Below are 16239 nucleotides of genomic sequence, written 5' to 3'. Positions count from 1 at the left end.
CCAGCGATCCCCGCACATTAACACTATCCGACACGCACTAGGGACAATTTACATTTACACCAAGCCGATTAACCTACAAACCTGCACGTCTTTGGCATTTTGGCATTTTGGCATGTGGGAGGAAACCGAAGATCTCGGAGAAAACCCACGCAGATTGCGGGGAGAACGTGCAAACTCCGTACAGACAGCACCCGTAGTCGGGATGGAACCCGGGTCTCTGGAGCTGTGAGGCAGCAGCTCTACCCGCTGCACCACCGTAACGCCCCCACATGTGAGAAGAAAGTATTCCAATCCAATCGAGGGCCTGTTTCCACGCTGTATCTCTCTGTGAGTCCAAATGGATCTGTTGTTTTGTAATCTCGTCATCTCTCCTCCCTTCTATTCCCCACCACTCCTCTCCCCACTCCCCACCCCTCCTCTCCCCACCCACCCCACCCTCCCCACCCCTCTTCTCCCCTCCCCTCACCACCCCTCCTCTCCCCACCCCACCCTCCCCACCCCTCTTCTCCCCTCCCCACCCCTCTTCTCCCCACCCCCCCTCTCCCCACCCCCCCTCTCCCCACCACTCCTCTCCCCCCTCTCCCCCACCCCTCTTCTCTCCCCTCCCCACCCCTCCTCTCCCCACCCCCTCTCCCCACCCACCCTCCTCTCCCCACCCCTCTTCTCCCCTCCCCACCCATCTTCTCCCCACCCCCCTCCTCGTCCCCCACCCCTCCTCTCCCCCCCCTCCTCTCCCCACCCCCCCCCTCCCCACCACTCCTCTCCCCACCCCTCCTCTCCCCACCCCTCTTCTCCCCTCCCCACCCCTCCCCACCCCTCCCCACCCTCCTCTCCCCACCCCACCCCTCCTCTCCCACCCTCCTCTCCCCACCCCACCTCTCCCCACCCTCCTCTCCCCACCCCACCTCTCCCCACCCAGATGTCCACATGGCCCTGTGTTGGCAGGAGGTGGACTTCATGTTCCTGTGCAGACGGCCATTGCTGGAGCGACAGACCACCTACACGGAGTGTTGCTGCCAGTACGGAGAGGCCTGGGGCATAGAGTGTGCCCTCTGCCCCCTGCGGGATACAGGTGAGGTCACACTCTATGGTACGGGGGAGGGTGGAGGGAAGGGGGAGGTGAGAAGGTGGGTGTGGTGTGGACGGGTGTGTGTGAGTCTCTTGGTCCCACAAACCAGCATGGGGTAGGGGAATGGGGGATGAGGGGGCGGTGGGGTGAGAGGGGTGAAGGAGGGTGTGTGTGAGTGAATCTTCTCTGTCCCACAGGTGTTATTTGAGGGGGGGAGTTAGGTGGGGCGACAGAGGGGGAGGTGGGAATGGGGAGGGTGTGTGTATATGTGTGTATGTGCGTGGGTGTGTGTGAGTGAGTGTGAACCCTCTCTGTCCCACATGTGTTATGTGAGGGGGGGGAGTTGGGTGGGGTGAGAGGGGAGGGAGCCAGGGTGGAGGGTGTGTGAGTTAGTGTGTGTCAGTGGGTGAGTGTGTGGGTGAGTGTGTGGGTGAGTGTGTGGGTGTGTGAGTGTGTGGGTGTGTGTGTGAGTGGGTGGGTGTGTGTGTGAGTGTGTGGGTGGGTGAGTGAGTGTGTGATGTCTCTCTCTGCCCCCACAGATGAACACGCCGCCCTGTGCTACATGAGAGGGGATGTGGAAGACGACGACCTCTACCCCTACCCCCTGGGCTATGAACCTTACGGAGCCGCGCCGCGGCCCGAGTTATCCCCGGACCCCCGGGACTACGGAGGCTTCGGGCCGGTGGAGCCGCCGCCGTTCCTGGTCGCCGAGCCGCGGAGGAGCCGCAGTGACCACGGCTCGTCCCGGCCACGGCCCTGGTCCCCGCCCGCCGGCCCCAGCTCACGGACTGTCCGCTACAGCCTGGCCGGGCAGCGGCTCCCGGAGACCCGGCTCCAGCCCCGGAGAAGCAGCGGGCGGCACGACCGTGAGTAGCAGACTGTGTTCTCTGCCCCTCTCCCTCCACCACCCCCCTCTCTCCACCCCCCTCTCTCTGCCCCTCTCCCTCTCTGCCCCTCTCCCTCTCTGCCCCTCTCTCTCTGCCCCCCTCTCTGCCCCTCTCTCTCTGCCCCTCTCCCTCTCTCTCTCTGCCCCTCTCTCTCTGCCCCTCTCCCTCTCCCTCCCCCCCTCTCTCTGCCCCTCTCCCCCTTACTCCCCTGTGTTTAATGTTTTATGTGTCAATCTTAATTGTTACTGTGTGTCGTGTTGTTACTTGCGGGCGGAGCACCAAGGCAAATTCATTGTATGTGAACACAAACTCATTCATTCACTCCATCCCTCTCCCCCACTTCCTCCATTATCCTCACCGACCCCCCCCCCCCGTCGCGGGTGTATGAAGTGGGGGCGGGGGGGATGTGCGGGGGGGTGTGTGCAGTGTGTGTGTGACACTGATCCCCCTGTGTTGCAGGCCGGTCGCGGTTCCCCAGTGTGCGGGCGGACGAGTGCGGGGTCCTGAGCGGCTGCGAGAACGGCCGCTGTATTCGCATCCCCGCCGGCTTCACCTGTGACTGTGACCCCGGCTACACACTGCACATCGCCAGGATGACCTGTGTCGGTACGGAGCGGGCAGGTGGGGGGGGGGAGGGGGGTTACACCGGGGGAGGGGGGGTGATGGCATAACAATGTTCACTGTGGGTGAGGGGTGGGTGTGAACACAGTTGTATGTGTGTAACACAGGTGTGTGTAACAGGTGTATGTGTCTAAACTGTTAGACACATACACCTGGTGTGCAATACAGGTGTGTAATACAGGTGTATGTCTAACACAGGTGTGTAACACAAGTGCATGTGTAACACAGGTGTATGTGTATAACACAGGTGTATGTACAACGGGTGTATGTCTAACACAGGTGTGTGTATAACGCAGGTGTGTGTATAACACAGGTGTATATCTAACGCAGATGTATGTACAACAGATGTATGTCTAACACAGGTGTATGTACAACAGGTGTATGTCGAACAGGTGTGTCTAACACAGGTGTATGTATAACACAGGTGTATGTATAACACAGGTGTATGTACAACAGGTGTATGTCTAACACAGGTGTATGTGCCTAACACAGGTGTATGTCGAACAGGTGTATGTGTCTAACACAGGTGTATGTATAACACAGGTGTATGTCGAACAGGTGTGTGTCTAACACAGGTGTATGTATAACACAGGTGTATGTGCCTAACACAGGTGTATAACACAGGTGTGTGTGTGCCTCACACAGGTGTGTAACACCCTTCCTTCCCTGTCAGACATAGATGAGTGTGATGAAGCAGAGGACGGCAGCATGCGGTGCATCAACGGCAGGTGTGTGAACACTGGCGGTTCGTATCGATGCACCTGCCCACAGGGCTATGTCTTGTCACAGCCAGCCCACCACTGCACACCTGCCCAGAGCAGAGTCACAGCAGCGGGCCTGTGAACCCAGAGATCCAGCTGCAATCAGCTCCGTGTTTCACAGACGGGGCGCATTGTCGAACGATCAGGACCAGAGGTATTTATTTCATGCTATTTAATTGATGTTGGAGAGAGATAGGAGGGAGCCCAGCCTATAACATGAAAGCACTCCAGCCTTTCACTAGGATTGGCCAGATCTTCAGTTCTGCAGATCGAGGTTCACCGCTTGTATTCAAAGGCCCAGGATTATTAATCGTATCTGGGTCTGCAGATTGTAAACTGAAGATCCTCCCCGCAGACCTGTGTGTAGGAAGGAACTGCAGATGCTGGTTTACACTGAAGATAGACACTAAGTGCCGGAGTAACTCAGCGGGACAGGCAGCATCTCTGGAGAGAAGGAATGGGTGACGGTTTGACATCAGACTAATAAAAGATCAGTCTGGAGAAGGGTCTCAACCCGAAACGTCACCTATTCCTTTTCCCCAGAGATGCTGCCTGACCCGCTGAATTACTCCAGCATTTAGCGTCTGTGAAACAGGCACATTGTTTCACCTCTGGCTATAACCTGAGCTCATTCTCTGAGGATGCAGCTGCTGATCTGAGTGTACAGGTTACACCCAGGGGAAGAAACGTTCCATATCGGTGTCGTGTCAAGATATCGAGGCTAAATCTGTGGAGAAAGGGCGTCACGGTGGGTAGAGTTGCTGCCTCACGGCACCAGAGACCCGGGTTCCATCCTGACTACGGGCGCTGTCTGCATAGAGTTTGCACGTTCTCCCCGTGACCTGCGTGGGTTTTCTCCGGGTGTTCCGGTTTCCTCCCACACTCCAAAGACGTGCGGGTTTGTGGGTTAATTGGCTTCTGTAAATTGTCCCGGGTGCAGGATAGGACTAGTGTACAGGGGATAGTCGCGGACTGTGTGGGCCGAAGGGCCTGTCTCAGCGCTGTATCTCAAAACTAAACTAAAGATCAAGATACTGAGCAAAAATTCTCAAGAAGGGTCTGGACCCGAAACGTCACCTATTCCTTTTCCCCATGGATGCTGCCTCACCCGCTGAGTTACTCCAGCATTTTATTAGTCTACTTCCGATTTTTCCAGCATCTGCAGTTCCTTCTTAAAAATTCTGAAAGGCAATGTTTGCCAGCGGCAGGCACAGAATGTCCAGGAATAACACAACTGCTGCAGTAGTTGTAACTATTGGGGTGTAGTCCATGTTGAACTATGCCATGTCTTATCATGAACCGTGCTTATAATGTCTAATAATGTAACGTACATTGTTCTGGAAATCCCAGATTTAGAACAGTTCACGACTGAGGGATATTTCCCACCAACTTTGTCACTTGTATGAATATGATCTCACTATAATGCAACATCTTTTGTATGTTTATAAAAAGAATGTGGGCATCTTTCTAGCCTCATGTACAGCCTCCTTTGTTAACCACCTCACATTAAAAGACAAAAATATGACGTGCCCTTAATTGCTGAATTATACTTTTTTTTTTTTCACACACACACACAATGCAGGTGTTAAAAATTTGCTATCGGTGTTTCTAAACCACATCTTAGGTCATAAGTGATAGGAGCAGAATTAGGCCATTCGGCCCATCAAGTCTACTCTGCCATTCCAATCATGGCTGATCTATCTCTCCCTCTTAACCCCATTCTCCTGCCTTCTCCCCATAACCCCTGACACCCGCACTAATCAAGAATCTATCCACCTCTACTAGACTAATTCAAATTCTTCCCGCCAAGTTGGACAATTCCACATCGCCGCATGTTATTGTCCAGTTTGTTCAGCATGACCTATCCCTTCGTTTAAGAAACAGTTAGACAGGTACTTGGACAGGGCAGGTTTCACACAAAGGGTGGTGGGTGTATGGAACGAGCTGCCAGAGGAGGTAGTTGAGGCTGGGACTGTCCCAACTTTTAAGAAACAATTAGACAGGTACATGGATAGGACAGGTTTGGAGGGATATGGGCCAAGTGGGACTAGTGTAGATGGGGCATGTTGGCCAGTTGGGGCGAAGGGCCTGTTTCCACACTGTATCACTCACTCTATGACTCTGAGGGTTTGAATTAGAAGAGATTAGAAAGACTGAGCAAAGGACTAGCTCTCTGAAGGGGCTCCGCAGTTGGACCGTTGTCCCGTGAGGAAATTGTGGCCAGGCCAGGCTTGTATCTGCAAACTCGTCAATTTAATGTAACAGCAAAGGCAGGAGGTGGTGGCAGCAAGCCGACCATTCCTGGAACACGTTTCTGAATCTCTCATCTAGTCATTGACTGTTCAACTCAGATCCAGATCCAGCTGGAACCAGCCCCTGGACCTGGCAATCGGTCATCGTCCAGTGGACAGTGGGACAAAATGCCCACTGCTGTGCATTCACCTCCCCCTGGACATTCCTTTCCACCATGTACTGCCACTGTGGTCTGGGGTTAGGGTCAGGGTTCGGGTCACCGATGTGCAGGTCAGAGTTCACTGCTTCACATCCAAACAGAAAGATTCCGAGACCCAGGTCAAAGGTGAGGAGGCCAAGGGGCGATGACCTTGAGGTTTGGCCGTCAACGAACGTCCGGAGTGGCGGTGAGGGTCAAGGGTGGAGGGTCAGACCGTTTCAGAATGAGGTCTCGTTCATCCTGACCCGGGATGGAGCGGGTAACTCGGTGGACGGGCCGAGTGGACTCTCGGCCGGCTGGGCTTCGGTTGTGGCCCGGGCGTGGGGTGGGTTGGCAGATGTTCCGGCTGTGGTGGGACCGGCAGCTCCGATCACCGCACCCTCCGATGAGCCGCATTCACTCGGGACTCTGCCCGTTGTTGAGTTCCTTCGGTCCGGCTCGTAGCCCACCCAGCGCGGGTCCAGCGCCCCAAACTCGGTGGTCCTGGCTAGCTCCTGGCACCGCTCCACAAAGCTGCCCCTCTGCCCCAACCTGCCTTCCATCTCGGCTGCTCCCAGACCTTCTCCCTGGTGCGGAGATCGGTGTAGCCTTCCCTCAGCGGCAGCTGCCACTCCCGGCCCGATCCAGGAGCTAACGTCGCCTCTCCCCAGCGATGTTTGACTGGCAACAGACGACTGCAAACTGGTCAGGCTGGGCGATGCGTCCCGCTGTCTGGCCAACATGGGACTGTCCATCCGACGCCCCCCTGCTCCGCTCCGCAGCACCTTCTCCTTCAACCCGTCGGTCACCAGAAACTGGCTGTATCAAAAACAAACAGAAAGCATTTCAACGAGAGACGGGTGCGATCCTCGTGGGTCATCCTTGATATTTGCTGGCAAAGTCGCGGGCGGCACAGCGGGTAGAGTTGCTGCTTTACAGCGCCGGAGACCCGGGTTCCATCCCGACTACTGGTGCTGTCTATACGGAGTTTGCACGTTCTCCCTGTGACCTGCGTGCGTTTTTTTCCCCGGGTGCTCCGGTTTCCTCCCACACTCCAAAGACGTGCGGGTTTGTAGGTTAATTGGCTTCGGTAAAATTGTGCAAAATGTCCCTAGTGTGTGTGCATGCGTGTGTGCGTGCGTGAGTGTGTGTGTGTGTGTGTGTGTGTGTGTGTGTGTGTGCGTGAGCGTGTGCGTGAGCGTGTGTGTGTTAGTGCTACTGCTAGTACGCGGGGTGAAAGCTGGTCAGCGCGGTTCATTGACTTGGGATAGATACACATTGTCCCTGGTGTGTAGGAGAGCGCTAGTGTGTAGGGATCGCAGGTCGGCACGGACTCGGTGTGTCGCGAAACAAAGGTGTAACTGCAGAGAGCTGCCCTGTGGACATTGGCGGAGTTACCTGGATGCGGTCAGGTGCAGTGTGGAGGCTTGGGTCAATGAGGAGGCCGGGCTCATGTCCGGAGTGCGGGTCAGCGTCAGGTCACATTGCTCCAGTTGTTGCAGCAGTTCCTGTTCCGTGGGGCCGCCCAGCTCTGTCACGGCACAGAGTTCCAACGTTAACACGTGGTCCGCGCACAAACACGGGGTCCCCGCACACAAACACGGGGTCCCCGCACAAACACAGGGTCACCGCACAAACACGCGGTCCACGCGCACAAACACGGGGTCCCCGCACAAACACGCGGTCCCCACGCACAAACACTGGGCCCCCGCACACAGACACGGGGTCCCCACACACGAACACGGGGTCCCCGCACACGAACACGGGGTCCCCGCACACGAACACGGGGTCCCCGCACAAACACGGGGTCCCCTCACACACACGGGGTCCCCGCACACACACACGGGGTCCCCGCACACGAACACGGGGTCCCCGCACACGAACACGGGGTCCCCGCACGAACACGCGGTCACGCACAAACACGGGGTCACGCACAAACACGGGGTCACGCACAAACTCTCGCGATGGCGCAGGAAGGAACTGCAGATGCTGCTTTACACTGAGGATAGACACAAAGTGCTGGAGTAACACCGCATCTCTGGAGAGAAGGAATGGGTGACGTTTCGGGTCCAGACCCTTCTTCAGACTGAGAGTCAGGGGAGAGGGAGACACAGAGATAAGGACGGGGAAAGTGTGAAAATGTGACATCAAAGTGGATGTGGCTCAACCAATGTGCGGAGCAGTCGGAGTGGTCAGTCAGAGTGGTCAATGAGGGGTCAGTCAGAGTGGTCGGAGACCTTGGACGGGGAGAGATGGAGGGAGGGGGAAACCAAGGGTTACTTGCAGTTAGAGAAGTCAATATTCATACTGCTGGGTTGGAAGCAAAATATGAGGAGCTGTTCCTCCAATTTGCACTGGGCCCCATATCTTGGAGTGAACAGTCTACTTTGTCGTTCTTTACACCAGACTGCTCAGCCCACCATTCACCCCCTCCACCCCCCTGTCTTACCTCCTGTTGCTGCCCTGCTGGAGGCCTCCATCGCTGTGGTCAAGTCCCACATCTGAATGCTGCCGTTGGAGTGACCGGTGAAGAGGAAACGTCTGGGCCGAGAGCTGATGCGGCTTGACCCCTCACACTCATGGACAGTGAATGCCGTGATGGCCACACCGTCGACAGAGCGGATCTCACAGATCCTGGGGGCACATGATAGCAGCAGAATTAGGCCATTCGGCCCATCAAGTCTACTCCCCCATTCAATCACGGCTGATCTATCTCTCCCTCTCAACCCCATTCTCCTGCCTTCTCCCCATAACCCCTGACACCCGCACTAATCAGGAATCTATCTATCTCTGCTTTAAATATATCCACCGACTTGGCCTCCACAGCCGTCTGTGGCAATGAATTCCACAGATTCACCACCCTCCGACTAAAGAAATTCCTCCTCATCTCCTTCCTAAAGGAACGTCCTTTAATTCTGCGGCTGTGACCTCTGGTCCTAGACTCTCCCACTAGTGGAAACATCATCTCCACATCCACTCTATCCAGGCCTTTCACTGTTCAGTGAAGTTTCAATGAGATCCCCCTCATCCTTCTAAGTAATAAGAGCAGAATTAGACCATATCAATGGATATTTTTAAGGTTGAGATAGATAGATTCTTGATTATATCAATAGCACAGGTTATTGATAGGGGACGATCAGCCATGATCACAATGAATGGCAGCGCTGGCTCGAAGGGCCGAATGGCCTCCTCCTGCACCTATTTTCTATGATTAGTACGGGTTATGGGGAGAAGGCAGGAGAATGGGGTTGAGAGGGAAAGATAAATCAGCCATGATTGAATGGCGGAGTAGACCTGATGGGTCGAATGGCCTAATTCTGCTCCTATCACATGAAGGTGGACTCCCCTCCAGTCCTGAACTCTTGACCAGCTCCACATTCAACCTCTCCATCGGAGGTCACGATGGACTCACTGACCTCCCACACCAATCACCGCTGCTCCCGGTTTACACTGGCCTCCCACACCTCTGCAGCCTCTAGATGTGGTGGGACACACGTGGCAACATTCCCATTGGGGGGGGGGGGTTTGGGGATTTACCTCCTGCCCGTGGAGGACAAGCGCACAAACAGCTGACTGGTGTCAGGGACGACCTTCTGAACGAACACCTGCTCCTCGTCCCGATCCCCGAATGGCCCTGGAGAAGGAGAGACAAGAGTAGAAGGGGGATACAAAATGCTAGAGTAACTCAGCAGGACAGGCAGGCAGCATCTCTGGAGAGAAGGAATGGGCGACGTTTCAGGTCGAGACCCTTCTACAGACTGATGCCAGGGGAGTGAACGGCACAGAGATAGAATGTAGTCGGAGACAGTAATGCCCCTGTCCCACTTAGGAAACCTGAACGCAAACCTCTGGAGACTTTGCGCCCCACCCAAGGTTTCCGTGCGGTTCCCGGAGGTTTTTGTCAGTCTCCCTACCTGCTTCCACTACCTGCAACCTCCGGCAACCACCTGCAACCTCCGGGAACCGCACGGAAACCTTGGGTGGGGCGCAAAGTCTCCAGAGGTTTCCGTTCAGGTTTCCTAAGTGGGACAGGGGCTTTAAGACTAGTGGGAGAACTGGGAAGTGGGAGGGGATGGAGACAGGAGTAGAGATCTTCTTCTTCCAGCAAGTCCCAACAAGGCATTCGACAAGATTCCACATAGTGGGCTGCTCTGGAAGGTTAGATCCCATGGGATCCAAGGAGAGATAGCTGAATGGATAGGAAATTGGCTCCGTGGAAGGAAGCAGAGGGTGATGGTGGAAGGTTGCTGCTCGGACTGGAGGCCTGTGACTGGTGGTGTGCCTCAGGGTTCGGTGCTGTTTGTCATCTACATCAATGATTTGGATGGCAAGGGTAGCAAGTTTGCAGATAACACTAAAGTGGGTCGTTTTGGATCTTGATCGATTGGCCAGGTGGTAGAGGAATGGTTGATGGAATTCAATGCACAGAAATGTCAGGTGTTGGAAAGTCTAACAGGGGGAAACATAGAAAATAGGTGCAGGAGTAGGCCATTCGGCCCTTCGAGCCTGTACTGCCATTCAATATGATCATGGCTGATCATCCAGAATCAGTACCCCATTCCTGCTTTCTCCCCATAATCCCTTCATTCCGTTAGCCCTAAGACCTATATCTTTCTTTCTTTTAAAATCTTTTTATTAGTTTTTTTCCAAAAAAACAATGATATTGATACATAGGGATCAGGTTACATTAATAACATGTAGAACCTAAATATGAGTCCAGTATTAAAAGAGTGGTGAATCTCTGGAACTCTCTGCCACAGAGGGTAGTCGAGGTCAGTTCATTGGCTATATTTAAGATGGAGTTAGATGTGGCCCTTGTGGCTAAGGGGATCAGAGGGTATGGAGAGAAGGCAGGTACAGGATACTGAGTTGGATGATCAGCCATGAACATATATGATCAGCCATGATCATATTGAATGGCGGTGCAGGCTCGAAGGGCCGAATGGCCTACTCCTGCACCTAATTTCTATGTTTCTATGTTTCTAAAATACACATTGAATATAGACCTCCCGGTCTCTATGTAAATATAATTAAATGTTTAAAAGAAAACTTATATATGTAGAAAAAAAGATAAAAAGAAAAAAAAAGAAAAAAGAGAAAAAGAGCTATATCTAACTCTCTCTTGAAAACATCCAATGAATTGGCCTTCACTGCCATCTATTGATGGGCCGAATGGCCTAATCCTGCTCCGGGAACTCACCGATGTCCAGTCCCGCCGGGCAGCCACTATGCCCGTCCAGGTCCTCCAGGGAGAGTATTTTGAAGGACGCGAGAGGCGTTGATCCCGGTTGCGTGGAGATCATTCCTCGGAACCTGGTCACGGTCCACGTCCTGACGTGGTTGTTGTCGCCACAGACTGAGCGGACGGCACAACGACAGCAAGTCAAGTCAAGTTTATTCGTCACATACACATACGAGATGTGCAGTGGAATTAAAAGTTGCAATGCTCGCGGACTTTGTGCAAAAAAAACAAACAGAATGGAACAGAATCTCATATTCACATATTTGTGGGAGGGAAGAAAAGTTGGTACATTAAAGTTGGTCCCTGGTGAGATAGGAGTTTACAGTCCTAATGGCCTCTGTGAAGAAACTCCTTCTCATCCTCTCCGTTCTCACAGCATGGCAACGAAGGCGTTTGCCTGACCGTACGTAGCAGCTGGTGAAACACTGGCAACACCTGTTGCCTCAACCTTACATGGGCGCCACAGTGGCGCAGCGGGTAGAGCTGCTGAAACAGGCCCTTCGGCCCATCGAGTCTGCGCCGACCAGCGATCCCCGTACACATGCACTATCCTACACACACACACACACCAAGGACAATTTATAATTTATACCAAAGCCAATTAAATTACAAACTGTACGTCTTTGGAGTGTGGGAGGAACCCGGAGATCCCGGAGAAAACACATGGGTCACGGGGAGAACGTGCAAACTCCGTACAGACAGCGCCCGTAGTCAGGATCGAACCTGGGTCTCTGGCGCTGTGAGGCAGCAGCTCTACCCGCTGCACCACCTGAAAAAAGGTGCCTAGCCCCTCTAGATGGGACACTCCTCTTATCCCAGGCATCAGAGGGATGGCTGGGATAAGAGGAAGCCATCTCATCCTCCTGCCTGTGATCCATATCCCTCCAAACCCGTCCTATCCATGTACCTGTCTAAATGCATCTTAAACATTACCATAGTCCCAGCCTCAACCACCTCCTCCGGCAGCTCGTTCCATACACCCACCACCCCTTGTGTGAAAAAGCTGCCCCTCAGATTCCTATTCAATCTTTCCTCTCCTCCTCACCTTGGTCCTCGAAAAAAGAGGGTCTATCTATCCGGGGGAAGATGATTGCCTACCTGAGATGAGGTTACGTTCAGATAGTCTGATCTTTGTGATGGGGCTGCGATGGACACTGAATGTCTGGAATAGCTGTGGTCCTGATCCCACCGTCTCAGGGTGCTGGACTATCACACGCACTGTTCCAGAGCTGGTCCCATACGCAATCTCTATCCAGTTCCCACTGTCACCTGTCAGAGAGATAGGGGGGGAGTGAGAGGGGGAGAGAAAGGGAGAGGGGGGGAAGGGAGAGAAAGGGAGAGGGAGGGAGAGGGGGAGGGAGAGGGGGAGAGAAAGGGAGAGGGAGGGAGAGGGGGAGGGAAAGGGAGAGGGGGAGAGAAAGGGAGAGGGGGAGAGAAAGGGAGAGGGAGGGGGAGAGGGGGGAGGGAGGGAGACAGGGAAGGGAGGGAGGGGGAGGAGAGAAAGAGAAAGGGAGAGGGGGGGAGAGAAAGATAAAGGGAGAGGGGGGGAGAGAAAGAGGGGAGGGAGAGGGACGGGGGGAGGGGAAGGAGTGGGGGGGGGGGGGAGAGGGAGAGACCACATGTAGTGTCAGAGTTAAACAGACAATTTCCAGTAAAATGACAAAATGGAGTCACCAGCTAAATTGTCAGCGCTGGATCCCAAACCCTTCGGGACGTGGCCCATTCCTTCCCTCCATTGATGCTGCCTGATCCACAAATCGCACGGAACTCTTCAATGCCAGGTCAGTGATTTATTGATCGTCGGACTCCAACATGCGGGGTCATTGATCCATCGACCAGAGTTACTGCAACGCCACAGAGTCACTTTTCAATTTGGCAGGCAGGACAGCACGGGATAGATAGATTCTTGATTAGTGCGGGTGTCAGGGGTTATGGGGAGAAGGCAGGAGAATGGAGAGATAGATCAGCCATGATTGAATGGCGGAGTAGACCTGATGGGCCGAATGGCCTAATTCTACTCCCATTCCTTATGACCTTAGTTGCTGCCTCACAGCGCCAGAGACCCGGGTTCGATCCCGACTACGGGTGCTGTCTATACGGAGTTTGCACGTTCTCCCCGTGACCTGCGTGGGTTTTGTCCAGGTTCTCCGGTTTCGTCCCACACTACAAAAGACGTGCAGGTTTGTAGGTAAATTGGCTTGGTATAACTGTAACTTGTCCCCGGTGTGTGTGGGATAGTGTTAGTGTGCGGGGATCGCTGGTCGGCACGGACCCGGTGGGCCGAATGGCCTGTTTCCGTGCTGTATCTCTAAACTAAACTAAAGACTTAATCTAGTCACGGGATTTTTATTTTATTTTTTTTTAATAAAGTTTTATTAGAGGCATCTGCATATCATAATCCAAACCAATACAGACTTTGTTTAACGGTTACATATTAAATATCCAGGATTCCAGGGACTCCAGTTACCAAAGTAGCTGGGATCCTCCTTTATAGGTTACCTATTAACATTGCCTCTAATTATTTATTTATATTTATAGATAGATAAATAATGAAAGAAATTAGAAAAATAGGATAAACTATCAATAATACAACTTAGGAGAGGTCCGTAACTATTCTCTTGGACCCACAATACCTCAACTGATCAAGAAGGCTCACCAGCGTCTCTTCTTCCTGAGGAGATTGAAGAAGGTCCATCTGTCTCCTCAGATCCTGGTGAACTTCTACCGCTGCACCATCGAGAGCATCCTTACCAACTGCATCACAGTATGGTATGGCAACTGCTCTGTCTCCGACCGGAAGGCATTGCAGAGGGTGGTGAAAATTGCCCAACGCATCACCGGTTCCTCGCTCCCCTCCATTGAGTCTGTCCAAAGCAAGCGTTGTCTGCGGAGGGCGCTCAGCATCGCCAAGGACTGCTCTCACCCCAACCATGGACTGTTTACCCTCCTACCATCCGGGAGGCGCTACAGGTCTCTCCGTTGCCGAACCAGCAGGTCCAGGAACAGCTTCTTCCCGGCGGCTGTCACTCTACTCAACAACGTACCTCGGTGACTGCCAATCGCCCCCCCCCCCCCCCCCCCCGGACACTTATTATTATTTATTCAAATCATTTGCTATGTCGCTCTTCCAGGGAGATGCTAAATGCATTTCGTTGTCTCTGTACTGTACACTGACAATGACAATTAAAATTGAATCTGAATTAAAATTGAATCTGAATCTGAATCTGATCTAGTCCTGGGTTCAGGTTCAGTCCAGCCTCCGCGCCAGTCCAATCGACCCCTTCAAGTAATCTATAAATGGAGACTATAAATCTATAAATATTCTAATAAATAATTCTGGTTTGTCAATTAAGACAAATCTAATAGTCACGGTATTTCTGACATTAAAGCAGTCTCATGGTTGGGTTGTATTGGAGTAGGCCACTGCCCCGATAGTGTAGGAAGGAACTGCAGACGCTGGTTTAAACGGAAGATAGATACAAAATGCTGGAGTACCGAGTCTGTGCCGACCAGCGATCCCCGCATATTAACACCATCCTACACACACACACACACGAGGGGCAATTTACACACACACCAAGCCAATTAACCTACAAACCTGCACGTCCTTGGAGTGTGGGAGGAAACCGAAGATCTCGGAGAAAACCCACGCAGGTCACGGGGAGAACGTGCAAACTCCGTACAGACAGCACCCGTAGTCGGGATCGAACCCGGGTCTCCGACACAGTGAGGCGGCAACTCTACCCGCTGCGCCACCGTGCCGCTCGTTAAATTGGAAGGTTGATTAACCGTAAGCAACGAAACACATTGGAACTTACTGGTCTTTGGGGTGAGGTAGACACTCAGGGCAGTGACAGCATCTTCAGATGGATCGCAGTAAAGTTCGGTCACCAGTAAATCATTGTCCTTAATCCTCAGCGGGAACTTCTGCACATCTGTAAAACAAACAACAATCTATTGTAAGGACTTCACACCTTTAACCTATTTTTCCTGTTTTTTCCCCTTCGCTTTCCAGTTTTGTTCCCCACTTACCCAATTACAATCAGTCTGAAGAAGGGTCCCGACCCACAAACTATCTCCCGTTCTCCACAGATGCTGCCTGACCCGCTGAGTTACTCCAGCACTCTGTGAAACGTCACCTATCCATGTTCTCCACAGATGCTGCCTGACCCGCTGAGTTATGGTGCAGCAGCATCTGTGGAGCTAAGGAAATAGGCAACGTTTTGGGCCGAAACCCTTCTGGAAATAGGCAACGTTTCGGGCTGAAACCCGGAAGGGTTTCGGCCCGAAACGTTGCCTATTTCCTTAGCTCCATAGATGCTGCTGCACCCGCTGAGTTACTCCAGCACTCTGTGAAACGTCACCTATCCATGTTCTCCACAGATGCTGCCTGACCCGCTGAGTTACTCCAGCACTCTGTGAAACGTCACCTATCCATGTTTTCCACAGATGCTGCCTGACCCACTGAGTTACTCCAGCACTTTGTGCCAATCTTTGGTATAAACCAGCACCTGCAGTTCTTTCTTATTACAGATCAGTCTAGTTTATTGTCACGTGTACCGAGGTACAGTGAAAAGCTTTTGTTGCGTGCTAACCAGTCAGCGGAAAGACAATACATGATTACAATCGAGCCGTCCACAGTGTACAGATACAGGATAAGGGAATCACGTTTAGTGCAAGGTAAAGCCAGCAAAGTCCCATCAAGGATAGTCCGAGGGTCACCAATGAGGTAGATAGTAGTTCAGGACCGCTCTCTGGTTGTGGTAGGATGGTTCAGGTGCCTGATAACAGCTGGGAAGAAACTGTTCCTGAATCTGGAGGTGTGCGTTTGTTTTCACACTTCTGTACCTCTTGCCCGATGGGAGAGGGGAGAAGAGGGAGTGGCCAGGGTGAGACTGGTCCTTGATGATGCTGCTGGCCTTGCCGAGGCAGCGTGAGGTGTAGATGGAGTCGATGGAAGGGAGACACAAAATGCTGGAGTAACTCAGCGGGACAGGCAGCATCTCTGGAGAGAAGGAATGGGTGACGTTTCTGGTCGAGACCCTTCTTCAGACTGATGTCGGGAGTGGGCGGGTGAGAGATAGAATGTAGTCGGAGACAGTGAGACTAGTGGGAGAACTGGGAAGGGGGAGGGATGGAGAGAGAAAGAGGGAAAGCAAGGACTATGTGAAGTCAGAAAAGTTAAGGTTCATCTGCCAGGATGTAAACTACCCAAACGAAATACGAGG

At 53.0% G+C, this 16239-nt stretch overlaps 2 protein-coding genes and 1 long non-coding RNA gene across 4 annotated transcripts in view; 2 read left to right on the top strand and 1 right to left on the bottom strand.

The window, feature by feature from the left end:
* Positions 1-895: 895 nt before the first annotated feature.
* On the top strand, positions 896-3800 carry LOC116967797 (latent-transforming growth factor beta-binding protein 4-like). Of its 2 annotated transcripts, XM_033014401.1 has the most exons (4): positions 896-1072; positions 1609-1935; positions 2416-2562; positions 3251-3800. In XM_033014401.1, exons 1-4 carry the CDS (start codon positions 928-930, stop codon positions 3418-3420), a joined length of 789 nt encoding a protein of 262 aa, XP_032870292.1. In that variant the 5' UTR covers positions 896-927; the 3' UTR covers positions 3421-3800. The 2 variants fall into 2 exon arrangements, with proteins under 2 accessions (XP_032870292.1, XP_032870293.1); XM_033014402.1 differs by lacking the exon at positions 2416-2562.
* A 1769-nt stretch (positions 3801-5569) lies between these two features.
* The window catches only part of shkbp1 (SH3KBP1 binding protein 1), a 19748-nt gene continuing 9078 nt past the window's right edge, over positions 5570-16239 (bottom strand). Inside the window, exons 12-18 of the mRNA XM_033014239.1 lie at positions 14830-14946; positions 12110-12280; positions 10970-11125; positions 9307-9403; positions 8219-8403; positions 7168-7300; positions 5570-6588 (exon numbers count right to left, since the gene is read on the bottom strand). Of these exons, the coding sequence (XP_032870130.1) occupies positions 6009-6588; positions 7168-7300; positions 8219-8403; positions 9307-9403; positions 10970-11125; positions 12110-12280; positions 14830-14946 (1439 nt within the window). The 3' untranslated portion in view covers positions 5570-6008. The remainder of the gene's footprint in view (positions 6589-7167; positions 7301-8218; positions 8404-9306; positions 9404-10969; positions 11126-12109; positions 12281-14829; positions 14947-16239) is intronic.
* The window catches only part of LOC116967659, a 17287-nt gene continuing 15960 nt past the window's right edge, over positions 14913-16239 (top strand). The window contains exons 1-2 of the long non-coding RNA XR_004410301.1: positions 14913-14948; positions 15745-15747. This is a non-coding gene — a long non-coding RNA (uncharacterized LOC116967659). The remainder of the gene's footprint in view (positions 14949-15744; positions 15748-16239) is intronic.

This window comes from Amblyraja radiata, chromosome 41 (genome assembly GCF_010909765.2).
Source record: "Amblyraja radiata isolate CabotCenter1 chromosome 41, sAmbRad1.1.pri, whole genome shotgun sequence".
NCBI lineage: Eukaryota > Metazoa > Chordata > Chondrichthyes > Rajiformes > Rajidae > Amblyraja > Amblyraja radiata.
This window is presented reverse-complemented; position numbering and strand designations above follow the sequence as displayed.

What these genes read in the sequence shown, in the direction of transcription:
- LOC116967797 (XM_033014401.1), top strand. Translation starts at nt 928, where the DNA reads ATGGCCCTGTGTTGGCAGGAGGTGGACTTCATGTTCCTGTGCAGACGG. An exon ending in CTGCCCCCTGCGGGATACAG is followed by an intron (nt 1,073 to 1,608) that starts GTGAGGTCACAC and finishes CTGCCCCCACAG; the next exon opens with ATGAACACGCCGCCCTGTGC. An exon ending in CGCCAGGATGACCTGTGTCG is followed by an intron (nt 2,563 to 3,250) that starts GTACGGAGCGGG and finishes CTTCCCTGTCAG; the next exon opens with ACATAGATGAGTGTGATGAA.